We start from the raw sequence: 19,334 nt of genomic DNA, 5'->3' as shown, positions 1-19,334 counted from the left end.
AAAGTAAAATAAAGTAAAATAAAGTAAAATAAAGTAAAGTAAAATAAAGTAAAATAAAGTAAAATAAAGTAAAATAAAGTAAAGTAAAATAAAATAAAATAAAATAAAATAAAATAAAATAAAGTAGAAAATAAAATAGAAAATAAAATAAAGTAAAATAAAATAAAATAAAATAAAATAAAATAGAAAATAAAATAGAAAATAAAATAGAAAAAAATAAAATAAAATAAAATAAAATAAAATAAAATAAAATAAAATAAAATAAAATAAAATAAAATAAAATAAAATAAAATAAAATAAAATAAAATAAAATAAAAGCCAGGACCAGGAGTTAACAATGTAGCTAAAAATCTTTATGTAAATTATCTCTATTTTTCCAATTTTTAAAAAACTTGTTGTACATGGAGAAAAAGGGCAAGGTGAAATGTTAACACCACAATAAACATTCCATTTGGTTGGAGACTGGATTTAGGTTTCAAATTGTAATAGACTCCAACACAGATTATTTCCTCACGAAGAGCTCCAACAAAGAATCCAAGTCAGTTCTGCAGTGAATATATTAAGTATTTGTTTCTTTTTAAATACTATTTCCATTACTATATGAATAAAAATTAGTCCAGAACAAGAGCCTTTATTTGGTACAAAGTTTTGCTCCACAGTATAGGCTTGTGTTTGACCTGGAGATCTCTGTCTCTACCCTGACAGCTGTGAATCTGTAGCATCAGATGTTTCCATATTTGTCTGCTTTGATTCACAGCCTGAAATAATAGCTCAGAAGCATGAGGTTTGGAGAGTGTTTACTACAATCATATTTTATAGAATTACAGAATCACAGAATGGTTTGGATTGGAAGGGACATTTAAAGATCATCTAGTCCAACCTCCCTGCTATGGGCATGGACATCTTCCACTAGATCAGGTTGCTCAAAGTCCCATCCAACCTGATCTTAAACATTTCCAATGAAGAAGCTTCCACAACTTCTCAGGGCAACCTGTTCCAGTGTCACACCACCCTCATCGTAAAAACTTTCTTCCTTAAATGCAATATAAATCTACCCTCTTTCAGTTTAAAACCATTGGCCCTTGTTCTGTCACTACAGGCCTTGGTAAAAAGTCTCTCTATGTCTTTTTTATAAGCCCCCTTTATATATTGAAAGGCCACAATAAAGTCTCCTCAGAGACTGCTCTTCTACAGGCTGAATAACCCCAACTCTCTCAGCTTTTCTTCATAGGAGAGGTGCTCCAGCCCTCTGACCATTCTTGTGGCCCTCCTCTAGACTTGCTCCAACAGGTCCACGTCTTTCTTGTGCTGGGGATCCCAGAGCTGAACGCAGTCTTCCAGGTGGGGTCTCATGAGAGTGGAGTAGAGTGGCAGAATCACCTCCCTTGACTTGCTGGCCATGCTTCTTTTTTTGCAGTCCAGGATACCATGGGCTTTCTGGGCTGCAAATGCACATTGCCAGCTTATGTCCAGTTTTTCATCCACCAATATCTTCAAGTCCTTCTCTGCAGGGCTGCTCTCAACACATTCATGCCCCAGTCTGTATTAAGATTGGGGATTGTCCTGACCCAGGTGCAGGACCTTATACCTGGCCTTGTTGAACTTCATGAGGTTTGCGTGGGCCCACCCCTCAAGCCTGTCAAGGTCCCTCTGGATGGCATCCCTTCCCTCTAGCGAATCAACTGCACCACTCAGCTTGGTGTCATCCACAAATTTGATGAGTGTGCACTCAGTGCCACTATCTGTGCCATTGGTGAAGACATCAAATAGTACTGGTCCCAGTGTGGACCCTTGAGGGACACCACTCGTTACCGGTTTCCACTTGGACATTGAGCCATTGACTGTAAGTCTTTGGATGTGCCCATCCAGCCATTTTGTAGCCATCTAACAGTCCATCTGTCAAACTGATATCTCTCCAATCTAGAGACAAGAATGTTGGGGGGGACCATATCAAAGGCCTTACAGAAGGGATTTACATAGGGATGATTTGAAACTCTGAGTTTGGAATGGCTGGGCAGAAATGTCCAGCATAGATAAACCTGTATCTTAGAGTTTAATGCATGGAGTGGCCCAATGCCGCTACTTACAGAAAAATTTGCACCTTTTCCTTCTGAAATTAGGGTATGTTTTGTCAGTGTTTGGGGGAAGAATTAAAGCAGAACCAAACAGACACAAACCAAAGGGTGGAGTGTCTAAGAGATGGCTGAGTGCAATCAAGAAGCAAAATTAAGCCCTCTGAAAGCTATATGTGGCCTTCATCTTGTACACAGGCAGTACCTTGCTGCTTTCCAGGCTAATCAGTCTTTGTTTCTGTTACTTGGGCAGATTCTCAAAGTGGCCACATGATGGTAGTCTAGGATCAGAGACAAGCAGGCTAAACCATGAAATTAAAATTGTGAAAAATTAATTCTTGTAAACTGAAATTAAACGTCGGGACCAGTCACCACCACACAGTGAGGAGATGAGCTATATTTCAGCTTCCGAGTAGTGTAACATCCATGATAGGGCTATCTAGTATACCTGCTGGATAGCCCTATACCGAGATATGCTAGGTGTCTGGAGCTCTGCACTGTTATGGACAAATTTATATGTAGCAAACTTATGCTTACACTTCCCTTACCGTGTGAGGTCAACATATCATCAGCTGCAGTTGCCTGCAATTCCCCCTTTTCTTCTAAGGTGCAAAACAGAAGGAGTAAAATCAAATCTCCTTGCTACAATCTCAGAGCGTCTTAGTCATTAGAAAAACAAATCACTTTATGCCTATTAGAAAAACAAATGACTGGATGCCACAAATAAAGGAAAAGGAGGGTTTTGGACAAAATCAGCCAATTTTGTAGTTTGAGGAGACCTGGTGGTATTTGCAGATTTGAACCAAATTCAGCCAATAGATTCTTAGCCCTGTTTCTTGGAAGGGTATAAACTCTGCTTCTAAGATTTTAAGCATAGCTTAGTCATGTCCAAAGGTGAAGCCAGTGTTTGTGTTCTACAGAAAACGTCACTGGCCCTGAAGCCAGCTTGGGGCTCGGGGAATTCTACTACACAGACATGTATATTTGTTGGTGGAATTAAAAAAAAAAATTAAAAAACCCACAGAAAGTAAAAATTGATTCTAAGCCATATCCAAGTTGCTAATATCACTTGCTTTCTTCTTCTGATACCTCACATAAAAGGTGATAAATTTAAAACAGATTAAGCCACAGAAACTAAAATAAAAATGACTGATTCTCTTTTGATTACCAACTTTTTCTTGACTATAACAACGATGTTCTTTCTTAGCATTAGCTATGAAGAAGACTAAATGCAAATCTTTGAATTCTTATGTTTTGAATAAAAGATTACAAAGCTAGTCATATAAAGCTTGTACAATTATTTTGGTTTTAAGAAGAATACAGATTGACCCAAAAAGTCTGTGGTAAAACGTGCTGGTCTAGTAAAGGATGCTTTTAGACTACTCTGGCATGCAACTCCCCTCCCTTTCATTAAGCAAACCAAATCATCCTTCAGACTGTACAGCAGCTAAGGGAAACTTCATCTTCAAGTTGACTGGTTTGGTGAAAACATCCACGTCTAGTTCAAACACTCATTATGAGACTCTGAATGACAAGACTGGGATGCATATGTACTACCCCAAATCCTCTGCAGAGGTGATCTTGGGCATTTTGTGAATTTTCATGAAGTCATACATTCCATATAGTTAGTTAAATTGCCTATACTGAAATTGATAGCATACAGTTGACTCTGTGTAAATATTGAAGGTTTTAACTTTTCCAATCTAGATAAAAAATTTTCATAAATAAGGAAATTCACTTAATAATAAATTAAGGCTTTTATACTAGCCCAGTTTCCTGTGTCTTAATTCACTGTAACAGTTACATCATGACTCAGCTTCTCCAGTGCTGGGACTTGGGGTTCCAAGAATAATTCTGTTCTGAGAATCTGCAGGGTCCAATTTAAAGAATTACAGAAGCTGAGCAGACACAAAAGTCTCAGCACTATCTTTATCCTCTAGCAAGACTCTTTCAATTCCTCTACAGAGCAGCAATCAGAACAACTAAGTTTTTCTTCTCTCCCGTTTTCTGTTTCATGAAGACAATAATTGTACTGAATAACTACAACGGCCCATAATTCACAAGGTCTCTCAACCTCCCAGACATTGCCATAATGCTATTTGTTAAACTGAACTTTTGGCAGAATTGTGGACTTCTCCTTTTTGCCTGCTGTTTATGGTCATTCTTGATGCAAGTATTCTTTTAAGAACTATAAATAGCCACAAAACATAGCTCTTCTCAGATCAGTACCACTATTGTCCCACATGCTCTGGCACGCATGTGCTTCAGCCCCTCACTTGCTTTGGGAGGGTGTTTCTCTTGCTGAAGGGACTTTGGCAAGAAGCAGCATCAGCTTTGGAAGACTAAACAAATTCTATGTTTTCTTACTGACACCCCTTGGCTTTCTCAACAGTTTGCTCATCCTACCAGGCTCAAAGAGGCTTTCTTGATTTCTGTCTGAAATTACAACATTAACCTTTCTTGGTATGTTTATCCTGTGAAATGTTTTATGCAATCCCCTTCAGAGAAAGGTAATAACTTTGGTGCTTTGCCTTGCAGCTGTAGACTACCACTTTATGCTTGGGGTTTTTTTCTTTATCTCATCAGTAAACAGAACACGAGTAACTTGCATGCTGGATTGCCATGAGAGCACTTGTCTTACAAAGTGTTACAGCTCATCTGGTGGCAACTTTGCATCTTGCCACATCTGCTACAGAGGCAGAGTTAGTTTGACTGAATTTTCTCTAGTCATTGCAAGATGTCGTAAGTAATGAGATTTCCTCAATGGTCAAACAGAGTATGCACACTAGCCCCAAGATCAGCAATTACCTTTTGTTCAACCTGAACATAATATAAAATCACACTTCACAACCTGATGGTTACCTTTTTGTACCCTACAGAACAGTGAAAGAGAAATAGTGTTGAAAATCTTGTTTTCCCTAAGACCTACCAGTTGGTCTGAAAGATGAACCAGTTTGTACCTTACCTAGAACTCTCATCACGAAAGCCGTTATGTTTCTGTTTTGGCAGTGACACTTATTTCCTGAGGTTAGGTCATGATTTGGGGGTTTTAGTTGCAAGCAATTCATATATTGTTTCAGGGAAGACGTAGTGAGTGCAACTCATGTGCAAGTTCACTAGGTACCACATCTTGGAGCTAAATTAAATACTAAGGTCTGAACCAAATGCAAGAACAAGTTCTTCCTTTGCCACTGTTGACAAAGAAAACATCCCTAGTTTTATTCTGCATGATCCCACTCTGCTGTTTTCATGAGTAGCTTCACCTGAAGGCTCGTGTGTTCAATGATAGATTACCTAGTGATGCCTATGGTTCTGGATCAGGTCCAATATTTTTCCTCCTGGCTGGCACGTAGAGAGTGCACATCAAGTGTCCAATTGTCTAGAAGTTTGTATGTACTACTGATGGGATCTGGATGCTTTTCTGCTCTGGCCTTTCTAAATCCTTCCATTTCTTTAACTTCCTTTTTTTTCCTAGGCAATCTGCCCTTAACAGGTTCAAGGATGTGGTGGCAATGTGCTTTGTCAATAGTTCATTAAAAGTGAGTGTAGAATTAACTGACACTTTGGAAAGCAACAATCCTGCCAATGGGCTAAAGAACATAACCAGAAAAATCCAAGAAATCACTGGACTATTATAATTTTTTTTCCTGGATATTTCATCCCTCTAACAATGTTAAACCTTCTGAGAAATTCTCATTTATTAACTAGAAAATAATAGTAACAGGATTGCAGATTGCGTCCACTACACAACAACTAGTATTTTCTGCTATACTGAAAAGCTTTAATGTCAGTGTGATTACATACTTACATCCTTTTCAGATGAGACCTGTTTCATTCTGTGCACCTTATGGGTGCATATGAGAATCAGTTGTTAACTTCCACCCTACACAGCATTATTGTCGTCCAGCTGGGCAGGTTGTACATACCTTATAGAAAATGAGGTTTCAGGTTCACTGACGCAAATCTATCCCAAAACCATAATTCACTCCAATTTTATAGAAGTGTCTACGATAGAAAGTGAGAAAGAGAACAAAAGGTCTTACTTCTTCAGCTCCTGACATGAAGTGTCTTAGCAGGAAACATGCCAGTGTCCTCTTGTCTACTCTATGAATAAAATTGAGGAATTGAGACCTGAAGAAGAGGAAACATCTTCTAAAGAACACCCTCAATTCCTCCTCTGCCCAGAAGAGGCACAGAAAGTTACTTTGCTGAACAAACATCTTTCAGGACCCAGGCACACTCTTCAGTGTCAAAAGCAGTAAAGATGGCAAAAAAGGCTTGGGTTACTCATTTTGGAGCCTGCTAACACAGGCAGTTGTGGATCTCCATGCCTGGGCAGTGCACAACGGACTGTGTTAACACCACACTGTGTGTGCTCACATTGTTGAATGCAGTTGGAAAGAGGATGTTCAGACTCTGCAGCCAGAGAGCAAGGGGGACTGCATACCTTCCTGGGACCAGGACATGAGCACAGACAAGTAACGTAGTGTTGATTTGGTACACTCAGGGCATTTGCATACGTGAACAAACGTTTCCTGGTCTGTGTGTTGAATTCACCCAGCCCAGAAGAATGTGTACACATCAAGTGGAAAAGTTGTGGAAGGTGATGACATTGGTTCGTTACCCATCTACAGAAAATGAGGCTGGCTAGTGCAAAGCTGGGAACGGCTGTTACGAAGTCCAGAGCACTGGACCTATTCTCCTGTGCAGGGCAGTAACCCTAAGCAATAAGCAGAAAATAGTGGCATGGCTTGAAACAATGGTACCTGACCTATACCTGAGCCAGAAGGTAGACTCATATATTCACGTACCTTTGAAGTTGTGCCCTGTACAAATGCCCATATGAAAAATGTGTGACAGAAATGAGTGAAAATTATGTGAATGAAGTGATTAAAAAGGGTGCCCTTCTATTCTGACCTATTTGTCTCCCCGTAGAAAAACAATGGCTGTAACTGCACTTTTCCCCATTACATTACAGAAGTACAGGGTAAGGGAAATGAGTAAGACGTAGGCGGGATTTCTACACCCTGTTACGCTAGGGGTTCAAAAGAGCTTAATAAAGAAATCACATTGTCAAAGCACACAAATATATGCCACCAAGGCAAATTCACAGGTTCTGTTCTTTTTGTGCCCCATTACTGTAACTGCCACAAGGAAATGGGTTTTCAAGGAGAAGGTAGGTTTACTTTTGTCTTTGTCTGTTGTTTACTTTTACTCCAAAGAAGCTAGGCAAAGAAATATGGCATTTTGTTATTTGTGCTAGTTTTAAAGTTGTTGAAATAACTGAGGCGTGGATAGATACTACCTGCAAATGCATGCTTTTGTCTGATGAATATCTTAGCCAAAATTTTGATGATGTATTTTTTCTACAGTCTGAAATGAATTATACAAAAATATTTTAAAATTAGCAGAGTTTCCAGTATTACTGGCCTCATCCACATAGCAGTATTTTGCTTGTTAAGTCAAAACCTGCATTACAGCACTGAAGAGTGCTTATGTCACTTTCTGTATTCTTTTGAAAACACAGTCAAACTGGAAATGTTCATGTTTTAGCTCTTTACATCCATAGAGCAAAATCACTATGCAGAGTGAATCCCTTTTAGGAGTACTGCATTTAGGCACAAGTAGAATGGAAGTATGCCAGTGTCTTTTCTCTTATTACAATTTTAATACTGAAGTAGAAGATTTCACATACACACGGTTCTCTGAAAATGTTGCAGGAATGTAGGCATAATTTTATCCTCATAGCACATCCAACATGTAAGCAATAGTTCAATTTCATATATTCCCTCAGACAAAAATAACTTTCCAAGTGTTTCAGAGGCAAAGCTTGGAAATAAGACCTAGTCTTAAGTACTATACCCAGCATAGATAAGATATTTTCCTTAATAAAAAATAGTGATATAAAACCAAAGTGTCAGGTTTTGTTTTTTTTTTTTCAAACACAAACCTTCCTTTTCATTGGTTATAAAAATCATAGCAATATCGAGGTATGATAAGCTACATGGTTTTATGTTACTTATAATCAGCAGGTTATTGGATAGTTTTTATTCTCATCTAATCAACTCTCTAATCAACCTGGATGAGAATAGCCACTGCACCATGATTTGAACCTCACTGATCTTTCCAAATTCCTAACATGACCATCTCCTGTGGACATGTGTCAGGATTCAGCATGCCCTGAGAGGTAACTGAGAGTGTGGCTTGTGCTGTAGCACGGAGTCTAGCAGTAGCCAGTTTTCATAGAAAGTTTATAAACTACAATGCAGAAAGGAAACAACTTCACACAAAAATACTTTATGTTTCCTTAAGATTTTGATCAATAATCTGCACAGGAATTATTTGAGATGTGAAAGAAAGTTTGGACCACCTCTGGGGAAAATAGCACTGTTCTACTGCAACTGTTTTTCTAAAGAGAAGCAGCACATGATACTAACACAGGTATAAGAAAGAGGAGGAAAAGGCATTTTCAAAAAAAAATTTGCAGTTTTCAGTAAGAAAAGAACAGTGGCAGCATTTCTGTTTAGTACTTACATGTGGATTCCAGATCATGTAAGAGGGGAAAGGAATAAATCCTCCTGGATTCACCTGACCACGGTGGATAGCTTAGTCTTAGAGGGATCACTCCGGGCTGGTCACCCTGGGCTATCTTTTCCATGACTGGCAGGAAATAAACATAGTGAAGCCTTCATTCATCTTGTCCTAGACTAGGTTGAATAACCTGTGTCTCAAGTAGCTGTTTCTTTCCAGCCACTATTAAGGCAGTGTAGAAATTACTGGTTCCCTTGTGGGCATATCTATACAGCACTTGGGTAAGTTTAGGTAAGACAAACTCTACCCCACAACTGACAGCATCTTCGGAGTTAGGGAAAAAGGTTAAAGCAATTTAATTTCCTTTTATTCATTTCCAATAGCACGTATGTTATTTACAACGCTTTACAAATTATATGATCCATTGTGTCCGAGAATCAAGAGCAGTTTATGCATTTTCTATTCAAGCACTACTGAATAAAAGTAAAAATTCTCTTGGGCTCAAGGCCAAGAGGTGAGATCCTGTCCTTCCTTGTTAATAATCCTGATCACCAAAAAGGATTGCAGAGCCAGATTTTCTTTTCCCTGATATTTTTCTGCAGCTACTACTCCTACACAGTTTCTAACATCTGCCCAAGAGATGGAGGTAATCTAAGCTGACTCAAGAAAAGTAAATAAATAAATAAAAGAAAGCACTGTGTGTGCTTAAAACAGTGGGTTGTTATGCAGTTGGGTGCAATCACAATCATCACATCTGTCTCAGTTAAGTACCTTACCTCTTTCATGAAAAGATATAAATCATGTCAAAAAATTTTTCAAATATAGCTAAAGATACTGAAATATGGGAAAATATCTTATTCATGTATGAAATAAAGGATCCTTGTGAGGATATTAGTATACTTGCATATGTATTTTATTATCATTATCAAAGAATATAGGAGGTAGTTCAGAAGGAAGAGTGTACTACAGAGAAACTAAACTTTTCTTTGCATCACAGCTCACAGAAGAGGATCATGAGAGTATGGTCCTACCTCTTTTTTAAGGAAATAATGATAAAGAAGTGACAAATATGGGGTTATTAAAACAGGAGTGGTGTGCTAGTTTTGGCTGGGATAGAGTTAATTTTCTTCATAGGAGCTGGTACAGTGCTGTGGTTTGGATTTGTGCTGGAAACAGTGTTGATAATACAGAGATGTTTTCATTATTGCTGAGCAGTGCTTACACAGAGTCAAGGCCTTTTCTGTTTCTCACACCACCCCATCAGCGAGAAGGCTGGGGGTGCACAAAAAGCTGGGAGGGGACACAGCCAGGACAGTTGACCCAGACTGGCCAAAGGGATATTCCATACGATATGATGTCATGCTCGGCCTATAAATCTGGGGGAAGAAGAAGGAAGGGGGGGACGTTTGGAGCGATGGCATTTGTCTTCCCAAGTAACCATTATGCGTGATGGAGCCCTGCTTTCCTAGAGATGGCTGAACACCTGCCTGCTGATGGGAAGTAGTGAATGAATTCCTTGCTTTGCTTTGCTTGCTTGCGTGGCTTTTGCTTTACCTATTAAACTGTCTTTATCTCAACCCATGACTTTTCTCACTTTTACTCTTCTGATTCTCTGCCCCATCCCACAGGTGAGGGAGTGAGCGAGCGAGTGCTTAGTTGCCAGCTGGGGTTAAACCATGACAAGTGGTTAAGGAAGAAGCCACTAGGACAATTTAGCAAGTCCTCAAGTATATAAACTGGAAAGAGAAAAATTTCAGTGTCTCATTGAAATAATGGGAGATAATGGGAGAAATGTCTCATGAAGACTTAGCTGCATTCCAGGTGTTGCTAAAAAAAAAAGTAAAACTGTAAAACTTACACTAGGGGTGAATACAGTAGGGTCAAAATAAACCTTAAAAAAAAGGTAGTCATACTTGTCTACTCTGCTAGATTTTCTTTGGCATATGCACAGAAAGGTGAATAAAGAAAAAATGAAAAATAAATCCCCTCAAAACCTGGGAAAAACATCCTGTCAGCAAAGGGAATAGAGTGACTCACACATATCTGAGTGATCTTCCCAGCATGTGTTTGATGTTGTATGAACATGACACTGTGCAGCTGATCATGGTTGTTTTGTAGGCAGAGTAATGTTCTGGCTGTATATATGCTTCTCTTGGATAAAAAAACCTGAAGCCATCGCTGAAGAGGCCAAGAATGTGGTTTCATTTGCTTTTTCCTTGACCACAATGTCATTTTAGGAGTTCCTTTCACCTTATTTCCTGTGTCGCCAGCCAACTCAACTGCTTGTTGGGCACATGAACCAGGTTGTGACCTGATTTGAAATAAGAATAACCCTTTTTTCTTTAGATTTTCAGCATTGCCAAAGGCTTTATGAAGCCCATCCCCCTAAGACTCTTGCACAGCACCTGTGTTCATACTTCAGACTGCTGCAGTTACTTCACAATTTCTTGATGGGAAGAAAACTTCTCTATTTCTTTTGTAAATGAGGAAGTGAAGTACACAGATTTGATTGACCCTGTGTCATAAAGTGGATCTGTGGCAGACCAGAGAACTGAGGAAGGCTGTCCATCACCTCAGTACAGTACCATAATCACTGGAGTCTCCAGAGTGGTTTATTATACATATATATGTAAACTTACACATAAGTTGGATATAAGTGACTCTATGCTGAGAGCTTAGGTGCCTCTAGTGACTAGATAGGGATCAACATTTCTTGCAGCAGCAGAAATAGCTTAGACAGCTGTCCTCTGGGTCTTTGTTGCTAACCTCCACTGTCATCTCAGATGAGCTTGTTCTGTTTGTGGTAAAGGATGCTAAGCCAGATGAAAAAACAAGAAGAAACAAAAACTGCTGGGGTGTGATGAGTGTGACCGAGGTGTTCTCAGGGACGGAGTTTAATTCATCCAGCTCTATTTGTAGCCAAGCTACACAACAGGTCAGGTCTCCTAGATAATAGCCTTTCCCTCTGGAAACTGTGATCCTAGCCACCTTTATTATATGCCTACACTTGTAGTACACACAAATGAAAGAAACTTTGTTCTGTAGAGTAGTCCCAAAAGCCTCCATGAAGCACAATAGCTGCCTGGAACAAGTCATGAAAAAATATTAGGTACAAGAGTGTGTTTGAGCTCCTTCTTTTCTGGAGAAGAATTATTTTTTCTCACATTACAGCTAAAGAGAGGAAAGGAGCCAGAAGGAAAACAGACCTTTTGAATTCTCCCATCGCTCCATTGGCAAGGGGTGTGGTAGAAGCCAAAAAAGTAAATGGGTTCAAAAGGGATGAAGGAAATCAATGGGGGATCGGGCTTTCTCGGACTGCTAAGCACAGTGATCTATGAGGTAGCCTTTAACTTTGCAAGTCCATAGGGCACTGCTTGCTGGTAGATGAGAGACCCTATAAGAAAAGGCCTGCTTGGTGCTCTCTCTCTCCTTGTACTTTTCTCCCTAAGCATCCACTGATGTCAGAAGTTTTGGTCTGCTCAATAACAGCATTTCTTTTGAAATCTGTGCTGTCGTGATCAAACGCTTGTGAGAATATAAGGAAGAAGAGGCTTCCAGCTTGGACTGCAGTGAAGCTTAGACAGGAGACAGTCACCTGGTCTCATAATACGGTGGCTTTTGAGCCTTGCTTGGGATCCTGTGTTAGACACACAGGGAGCTTTAAGGCTAACTGGGGAGGTACATATAAAGGTGGTACATCTGGTGCTTAAGCTCAATGAATTACCGTCTCAGAAAGCTATGACCCAGTCCTTCAATCCATAATGATAGTAGTTAAGAAGAGGTACTGCATGATTATTATTTCCTGTTGGAGATCTCACCTTTTGATAGGGAAGAAACACACAAGAAATTAATTCCTCATGTGAATACACAACTCGAATAGTCTTTTAACTTAAGCAAGCTATCAACTTCTGCTTCAATTTTGTCTTGTTTTTTCACTAATGACATCGATATTCAGGCCTGCTTCTATCAAGTTCAGTGCAAACAAAATTCCCCCTATCCTTGAATCTGAAGTGCCAGAATGGATTAGCAACCATTTTCAATTCAAGATCGAAAAATACGCCATTGTCTCCTCAAAATCGTGACACTTCTGCAGGGGTTAGCTTCAGGAAGCAGTCTCAGGGTTAGGTTGTAATCACCCGACTGTTACACAGAAGAAAGTGGTGGACAGCTTATTTTAAATCCTTACTCCTTTATAAGTCAACCAAGACAAACACAGGAGAGACAACTTGCCTTGCTCATGGTTGCAGAATTTATATTCCACTGTAGACTGGACCTTAGACAAACAAAGGACACACTAGTTACTGCCTTTGTTATTAGCTTCCACTACATCACTGTGCCTGATTTGATTAAAGAGTTGATTAAATCCTAGTCTCATCTTCAGCATGTGTAACAATGCTAGATTATCCTCATGGCTCAACACAAATAAAATCATTGCTATCTTAAACTAAGCACGTAACTGCAAGTCCCAAACAATATGCAGTTGGATTTACTAATCAGGTGCTAAAAGTTACTAAATTAGCTTGCAGAGATCTGCACGATTTGAGCAGTCATACAGTCTTTCCACAGAGTGGACATGTGATATTCTTCCTGTGTTTGCAGGCATGAATGGGACAGCCATCGAAAATTTTGTCTGTGTCATTTTTAATGTTTCCTTCATGAACTGCACGTGGCATGTGGGCAGGACTGCTTCAAGAGATACCCAATATTTCCTGTACTGGAAGACCTCAAGGTAAGTAGGTCTGCTTGAATCTAGGGAATTTTGATTTCTGGCCTGACACCTGACATTGTCAATATTTAACTGATGTAATATATCATGTAAAGGGAGGAAGATTTCACAGGATGCCAGAATTACATCAAAGATAATTCTGGAAGGCACACAGGATGTAGATTCCAAAATGTGACCATAAAAAATAAGAAAGCTTATTTCCTGGTAAATGGGTCTAGAAGTGGACAAAACATTCAGTCGTATGAGGAGAAGATTATTCTGTACAAAATCGGTAAGGATTATTTTTTTTCAATTTTATTTCCAGTTTTATGCTAAGAGAATGAAAAATTCATCCCTGGGATAAAGCATACATTTTTAAAATACTGCTCCTCAGAACAGGTTTATTGTTTTTCCTTTTCCCCAGCCTTGATGCCTCAAAAGTCAAAAGTGTAAGAATGAACAAAAACAAATGAATGCAGAGACAATCTGAAATCATAGGTCAGAGAATTGTGAACATTTCAGTCAAATATTTATTCTCTGAAAGAAAGGTGTCATCTTTTGGGATTAACAAGCTAAGGAGCGGGACTATCTAGACGTTGGTCTTATATCATTATCTCATAATTCTGTTCATCCACATAATACAAAAGAACTAATTACCTTAACAATGTGAACAAAAACTTTCTTTTTTTTTAATGGAAGAATGTTGCTAATTAAAAAAATATATATATTACTTCTGTTTAATATGAACACAGTACTAAAAAAAAAAAACAACCCTGCACAGATTATATGCTGAATTCAGTGAAGTCTAAGAAATGGTTTGTGTTGTTTAATTTTATCTATTGTTGCATCTGATACTCCAGGTTCTTCAACTGGAGTGTTAAATCAGGGAGTCGTGCTTCAGAATACGGAGTTAATATAATAATTCTGGTAAAGCTGCATTACATCTTTTTAGACCAGTTGCTTGAAAATCAACCTATATTTTAAAAAGGCAGAGTGAAGAGATCTGATTATTAATCAATAGTATTTCTAATTATATTATTGTAGAAAAACTCACCCCTCCATTAAATGTCACTGTGAACTGTTCAGAAGCTTCTCACAGTTGTGAAATTCGGTGGCAACCACCTCGCACAAGTCATGTGAAAAGACAAGCTTGTTTCAAATATGAAATTGTCATAGAAAACAAGGTAAGAATAATTATGACTCTTATTAGCATTTTGTATGCTTGTATTTCCACACATACTACCATACAGCCAATGCCCTGTTCTCTTTCCTTACTTAACTAATCTCTCCTTTTTGATATGTAGTGACCCTCTTGCACATGAGCTGAAGACTACTGGCACTCACAAATAGGGGCAGCAAATTGAGAGAATGCTTTCAGTCCACTGTACAGCTGGTCCTTAAAGAAACTGGGCAAGGGATTCCCCACACTGAGGGTGAATAGCTATTCTAGCACATATAGGGGGATGGACAATATTACCTGACAACTTTATTATGAACAGTTATAGGATACATCAAATGAACTCTAAATATACTACAAAAAAATAAAAGCTACTGTTAAATTGGATACAACCAATTTTATGTGTCCCTGTAAGGCTGTTTGAGTCCCAGTGTAGTTTTTCAGTCCTACTGCTGGTTTACAATGGTTAGGTCAGAACTTTCTGTTCTGTAGTTTTCCTCTCTGCAGTCTCCTATCCCATCAGTCACTTTTTATCATGTCTTTCACAAACTCACTTTGCATTTGTTCCTAATTCTTGTAGTCATCATTACTGCTCAGTCAGGTTTACGGTATTACTAAATTAGGTCCAAAGAAGTAACACATGCTTTATTACCAAGGTGCAGCTGTAAGTTAGGATGTGCTGCAAGAGCTCTTAAGTATCTCCACCTGGACCCCCGTACTTTCCATCCTGCCCTTTGTGTATCCAACCTTGCCTTCTTTTTCCTATTGCCTCCATTTACTGACACCAGCACGGTGTTGCTGAAAAGTTTATGAGTTTAAGTTTATCTAAAGTAGGTCTGCAACATACACAATCAGGATGGTTGCACCACAGCTGTCACAATCAGATGTAAGGGGCAGTAATACAGCATCTGTTCATTATGGGGTTTTATTAAGTTCTGTGTCCTTTCTTTTTAACTGTGGAAAGAGCCATCCACATCTTTGAATAAAAAGAAATACTCTACTATGTCAGGTTATTGGAACAGAATATCCAGGTTTTCTGGGTCTTAACTGTAGATGGTTGTTATTATACATTTCAGTAATTGCAAGTGTTTTAAAGGCTTGCATGAATATGGAAAGTATTATTATATCCATCAAAAACAAAGTGTGAAATATTTGTGAAAATATTTGTGAGTTCATTGTTCCAACACCAAAAAAATAAAAAAAAAGAGACATAATATAACTAAATTAAATATTTAAGAATGTAAAAACTATACAGACAAAAGTTTTAATGGAAAAAAACATTGTCCTAGATTACTAGTATTTTTTTACTTTGTTTTGTACAGGTAAAATGTACAATTTTAACTGGTGGGCAACGTGAACCTGTTTTTGTTTAGTTCTTTGATAATCAGGTATGCAAACAAATTTAAGGAGTACAGTATTTCAGAGCACCAGTGATGAGAAAAAAACTTTTTAGTGGAAGAACACTGTGGTGGGTTGACCCTGGCTAGATGCCAGGTTCCCACCAAAGCCACTCCATCACTCCCCCTCCTCAGCTGGACAGGGGAGAGAAAATATAAGGAAAGGATCATGGGTCAAGATAAGGACAGGGAGAGATCACTCAGCAATTACTGTCACAGGCAAAACAGACTTCACTTGGGAAAAAAAAAAAAATTAAATTTATTACCAATCAAATCAGAGTAGGATAATGAGAAATAATACCAAATCTTAAAAACACCTTCCCTCCACCACTACCTTCTTCCCAGGCTCATCTTTACTCCTGATTTTCTCTACCTCCTCCCTGCCAGCAGCGCAGGGGGAGGGGGAACGGGGGTTGCAGTCAGTTCATCACACGTTGTCTCTGCCGCTCCTTCCTCCTCACGGGGAGGACTCCTCACACTCTTCCCCTGCTCCAGTGTGGGTCCCTTCCCTGGGGTGCAGTCCTTCAGGAACAGACTGCTCCAGCGTGGGTGCCCCACAGGGTCACAAGTCCTGCCAGCAAACCTGCTCCAGCATGGGCTCCTCTGTCTCCATGGGTCCACAGGTTCTGCCAGGAGCCTGCTCCGGCATGGGCTTCCCATGAGCTCACAGCGTCCTTCAAGTGCATCCACCTGCCCTGGCATGGGGTCCTCCATGGGCTGCAGGTGGACAGCCTGCCTCACCATGGTCTTCACCGCAGGCTGCAGGGGAATCTCTGCTCTGGCACGTGGAGCACCTCCTCCCCCTCCTTCTTCACTGACTTTGGTGTCTGCAAGGTTTTTCCTCTCACATATTCTCACTCCCCTCTCCGGCTGCAGTCGTGTAGTGTTGTTTTTTTTTTTCCCCTTCTTAAATACGTTATCAAAGAGCTGCTGCCACCATTGCTGATGGGCTTGGCCTTGGCCAGCGGTGGGTCTGTCTTGGAGCCAGCTGGCATTGGCTCTATCGGACATAGGGAAAGCTTCCAGCATCTTCTCACAGAAGCCACTCCTGTAGCCCCCCTGCTACCAAACCCTTGCCATGCAAACCCGATACAAACAGCTTAACTTTATAGTCTTTAAAAGAATACATTTGAAATATTATTTTTTTTCCTGAAAATCAAACATTCATAAGGCAGGACCCCTTATTATATAGTAACAAAAAGAACAATCATAAAAATTGAAATTTTCTCTTGTTGCTAGGCTGATCCTGAGAAAAACATGAAAACCACAACTAAAACAGTAAGTCTTTATTACTGTATTAATCTAATGTTTATGCTGTGTTGAAATGTCACCTATATCAGAGCATCCTCCAACCAAATTGTTTTGGTTTCACACTACCAGTTTCAGTATACTATGTATGCTCTTTATTGACAATTTTCCTAAACTCAAAGTTTTAAACTGTTGTTTATAAAACATGGTACAAAAAATACCTGCACATGCAGAACTTTATATTACTTCTGTGCAAGTCACAAAATCTTCTATTTTACAGTCTTTTGTACTTCCTACCAAATTCATATATATATATATAAATATGGATCATAATTCCATGTTACACTTAGACACACAAAATGTGGAGAATTTTTTTCTTTATTAATGGTCTCTGGAAGGGGTTGAGATGCAGAAGGCAAGAAAATATCACCTGAAAGATTAAGCCAGTATAAAGAAGGAAGAAAAAAAAATCAGGTTTTCAAGAAGGCTCAATATTCTTCTGAGAAGGATTTCAATATATGTAAAATTTTTCCCTTCTGTATAATCTGGCTGTTAAACTCTGCCTCGGTTTTGAAAACACCCATGGTAAGGGAATGCCAGATTTTTAAAGAATTACCTTATAGCAGAATAAAACCTTTACAGACTGAAAATAAACTATTGGATTTTTTTTCCCAAAGTCTCATTGTTTAGCAGAGGCTAAGGAGCTGGGGAAGAATATTGCAAATTTCATCTTCACAACACCAATAACAAAAATATTCAGAAAAAGGAATTAGGATGGAACAAGCCAATTTATTCAGAGATAATTTTCTATTTGTTATTTCACTCTAGTCTTTTCACAGAATTATGTGTAAAATTTTCTTTTGTAATTGTTTGCATCATTAAATGAACCTGATGCATTCTTAACATCATACATCTAGTGAATAAAAGGTTCTCAGTCTAGTTGTTTTGTATTTAGGAAAGAAGCATCACAGGAAACTCCTACATATTTGGGAGCTTCAGTGCAGAAAAAAGGTACAGCGTCAAAATCAGAGCAACTGACAATGATTGTCTAGTGAGCACAAGCTGGGGAGAGTGGAGTACACCCGTAGAGTTTGGTAAGAATGAAAGTCACCTCCTTGACTTAGTTTTCCCTCAGTCCTTACTTGTCTGCTTCATTTATTACTTCATACTTACAGGTGAAAACACATTGATATTTGCACATTAATTTGCTAGGATGAAAAGGAGAGAAGAATTGGCATATCTCTTAGTATGAAGGAGGCCTCCAAGCATTCTGATGTGACAGTGGGTGCTTCTTGCAAGGAGGCAGTGAATAAAGCAGACCTTTTTGAGGTCCATTGCTAGCTCTTTTCCTTCTTTCATTCCTACTTCTGGCTTTATAAACTTCTCTTTTCCCCTGTTACTCTCTGCCACCTTGGATTCTGAAGTACTCTCTAGGCCTCAGTTCCTCACAAGATGCCTGGTAAGGTCTCAGGTTACCGTAAACAGTCTACATACTGTCATCCATCCCATTCCTTCACATGTTACAAAGCAATGAGGTGCTAAGCTAAAGAAGAAGCCGTTTCATACCAGTGCTTGACACTGTCATGCAAAGCAGATTGCACATACCTTTGCAATCATTCCTGTTCTGTGATACTAATCAATACTTTGATGATTGCTTGTCTTTCAGGAAAAGAACAACTCACATCTGCTTCATCATATATGTTATTTCTGATACCAGTGTTGGCAGCAAGTCTCGTACTTTTTCTCTACACAGTGTAAGCCTTATTTCTTGTGCAAAATTTTTATTCTGAAGTTGAAACAACACCTCTTTCCCCAACAGAAAATTTCTGGTCTCCTTTTAAAGGAGAGGAGGGAGGGGGAAAATCGACATTGAACTATAGCAGGCATCATGGCCTGCTGGATGTTTCTCAAGTGGGCTCTATATTTCTGATTCCCAACCTTGTTATCCACTTGATCAGTATAACACAATGCTTTCCAGTACTGGGACAAGGCCTTATATCAGTGCTGCTTTCCTGCCATCAGACCCTGCAATATAGATGGGTGGTACATGAAATTGTTTCCTTGTTTTGAGGATATTGCCCTTAAAAAAGCAACTTCCTGTGCTTCTTTAATAAGTCATAAAATAAATTATTATCATCCAAATTCTGAATAATGAAATGATACCATTGTATTCAGACGATGTAATTTTTAGTTACTCTTTCACT

The 19,334-nt window shown here is 38.9% G+C and overlaps 1 protein-coding gene across 2 annotated transcripts in view; it reads left to right on the top strand.

The window, feature by feature from the left end:
• Positions 1 to 19,334, top strand: part of LOC148055795 (granulocyte-macrophage colony-stimulating factor receptor subunit alpha-like) — a 31,570-nt gene that overhangs the window by 8,948 nt on the left and 3,288 nt on the right. The window contains exons 1-7 of one of the 2 annotated variants that reach the window (XM_087759020.1): positions 7,151 to 7,248; positions 13,203 to 13,332; positions 13,425 to 13,600; positions 14,353 to 14,492; positions 17,122 to 17,160; positions 18,086 to 18,224; positions 18,797 to 18,884. In XM_087759020.1, coding sequence (XP_087615146.1) covers positions 7,230 to 7,248; positions 13,203 to 13,332; positions 13,425 to 13,600; positions 14,353 to 14,492; positions 17,122 to 17,160; positions 18,086 to 18,224; positions 18,797 to 18,884 — 731 coding nt within the window. In that variant the 5' untranslated portion in view covers positions 7,151 to 7,229. Of the gene's footprint in view, positions 1 to 7,150; positions 7,249 to 13,202; positions 13,333 to 13,424; positions 13,601 to 14,352; positions 14,493 to 17,121; positions 17,161 to 18,085; positions 18,225 to 18,796; positions 18,885 to 19,334 lie in introns of those variants that run through there. The other variant, XM_087759021.1, reaches the window with a different exon arrangement.

The sequence above is a fragment of the Nipponia nippon genome, unplaced genomic scaffold (assembly GCF_047370975.1).
Source record: "Nipponia nippon isolate SJK-2023a ecotype South Korea unplaced genomic scaffold, ASM4737097v1 scaffold_2, whole genome shotgun sequence".
Lineage (NCBI taxonomy): Eukaryota > Metazoa > Chordata > Aves > Pelecaniformes > Threskiornithidae > Nipponia > Nipponia nippon.
This window is presented reverse-complemented; position numbering and strand designations above follow the sequence as displayed.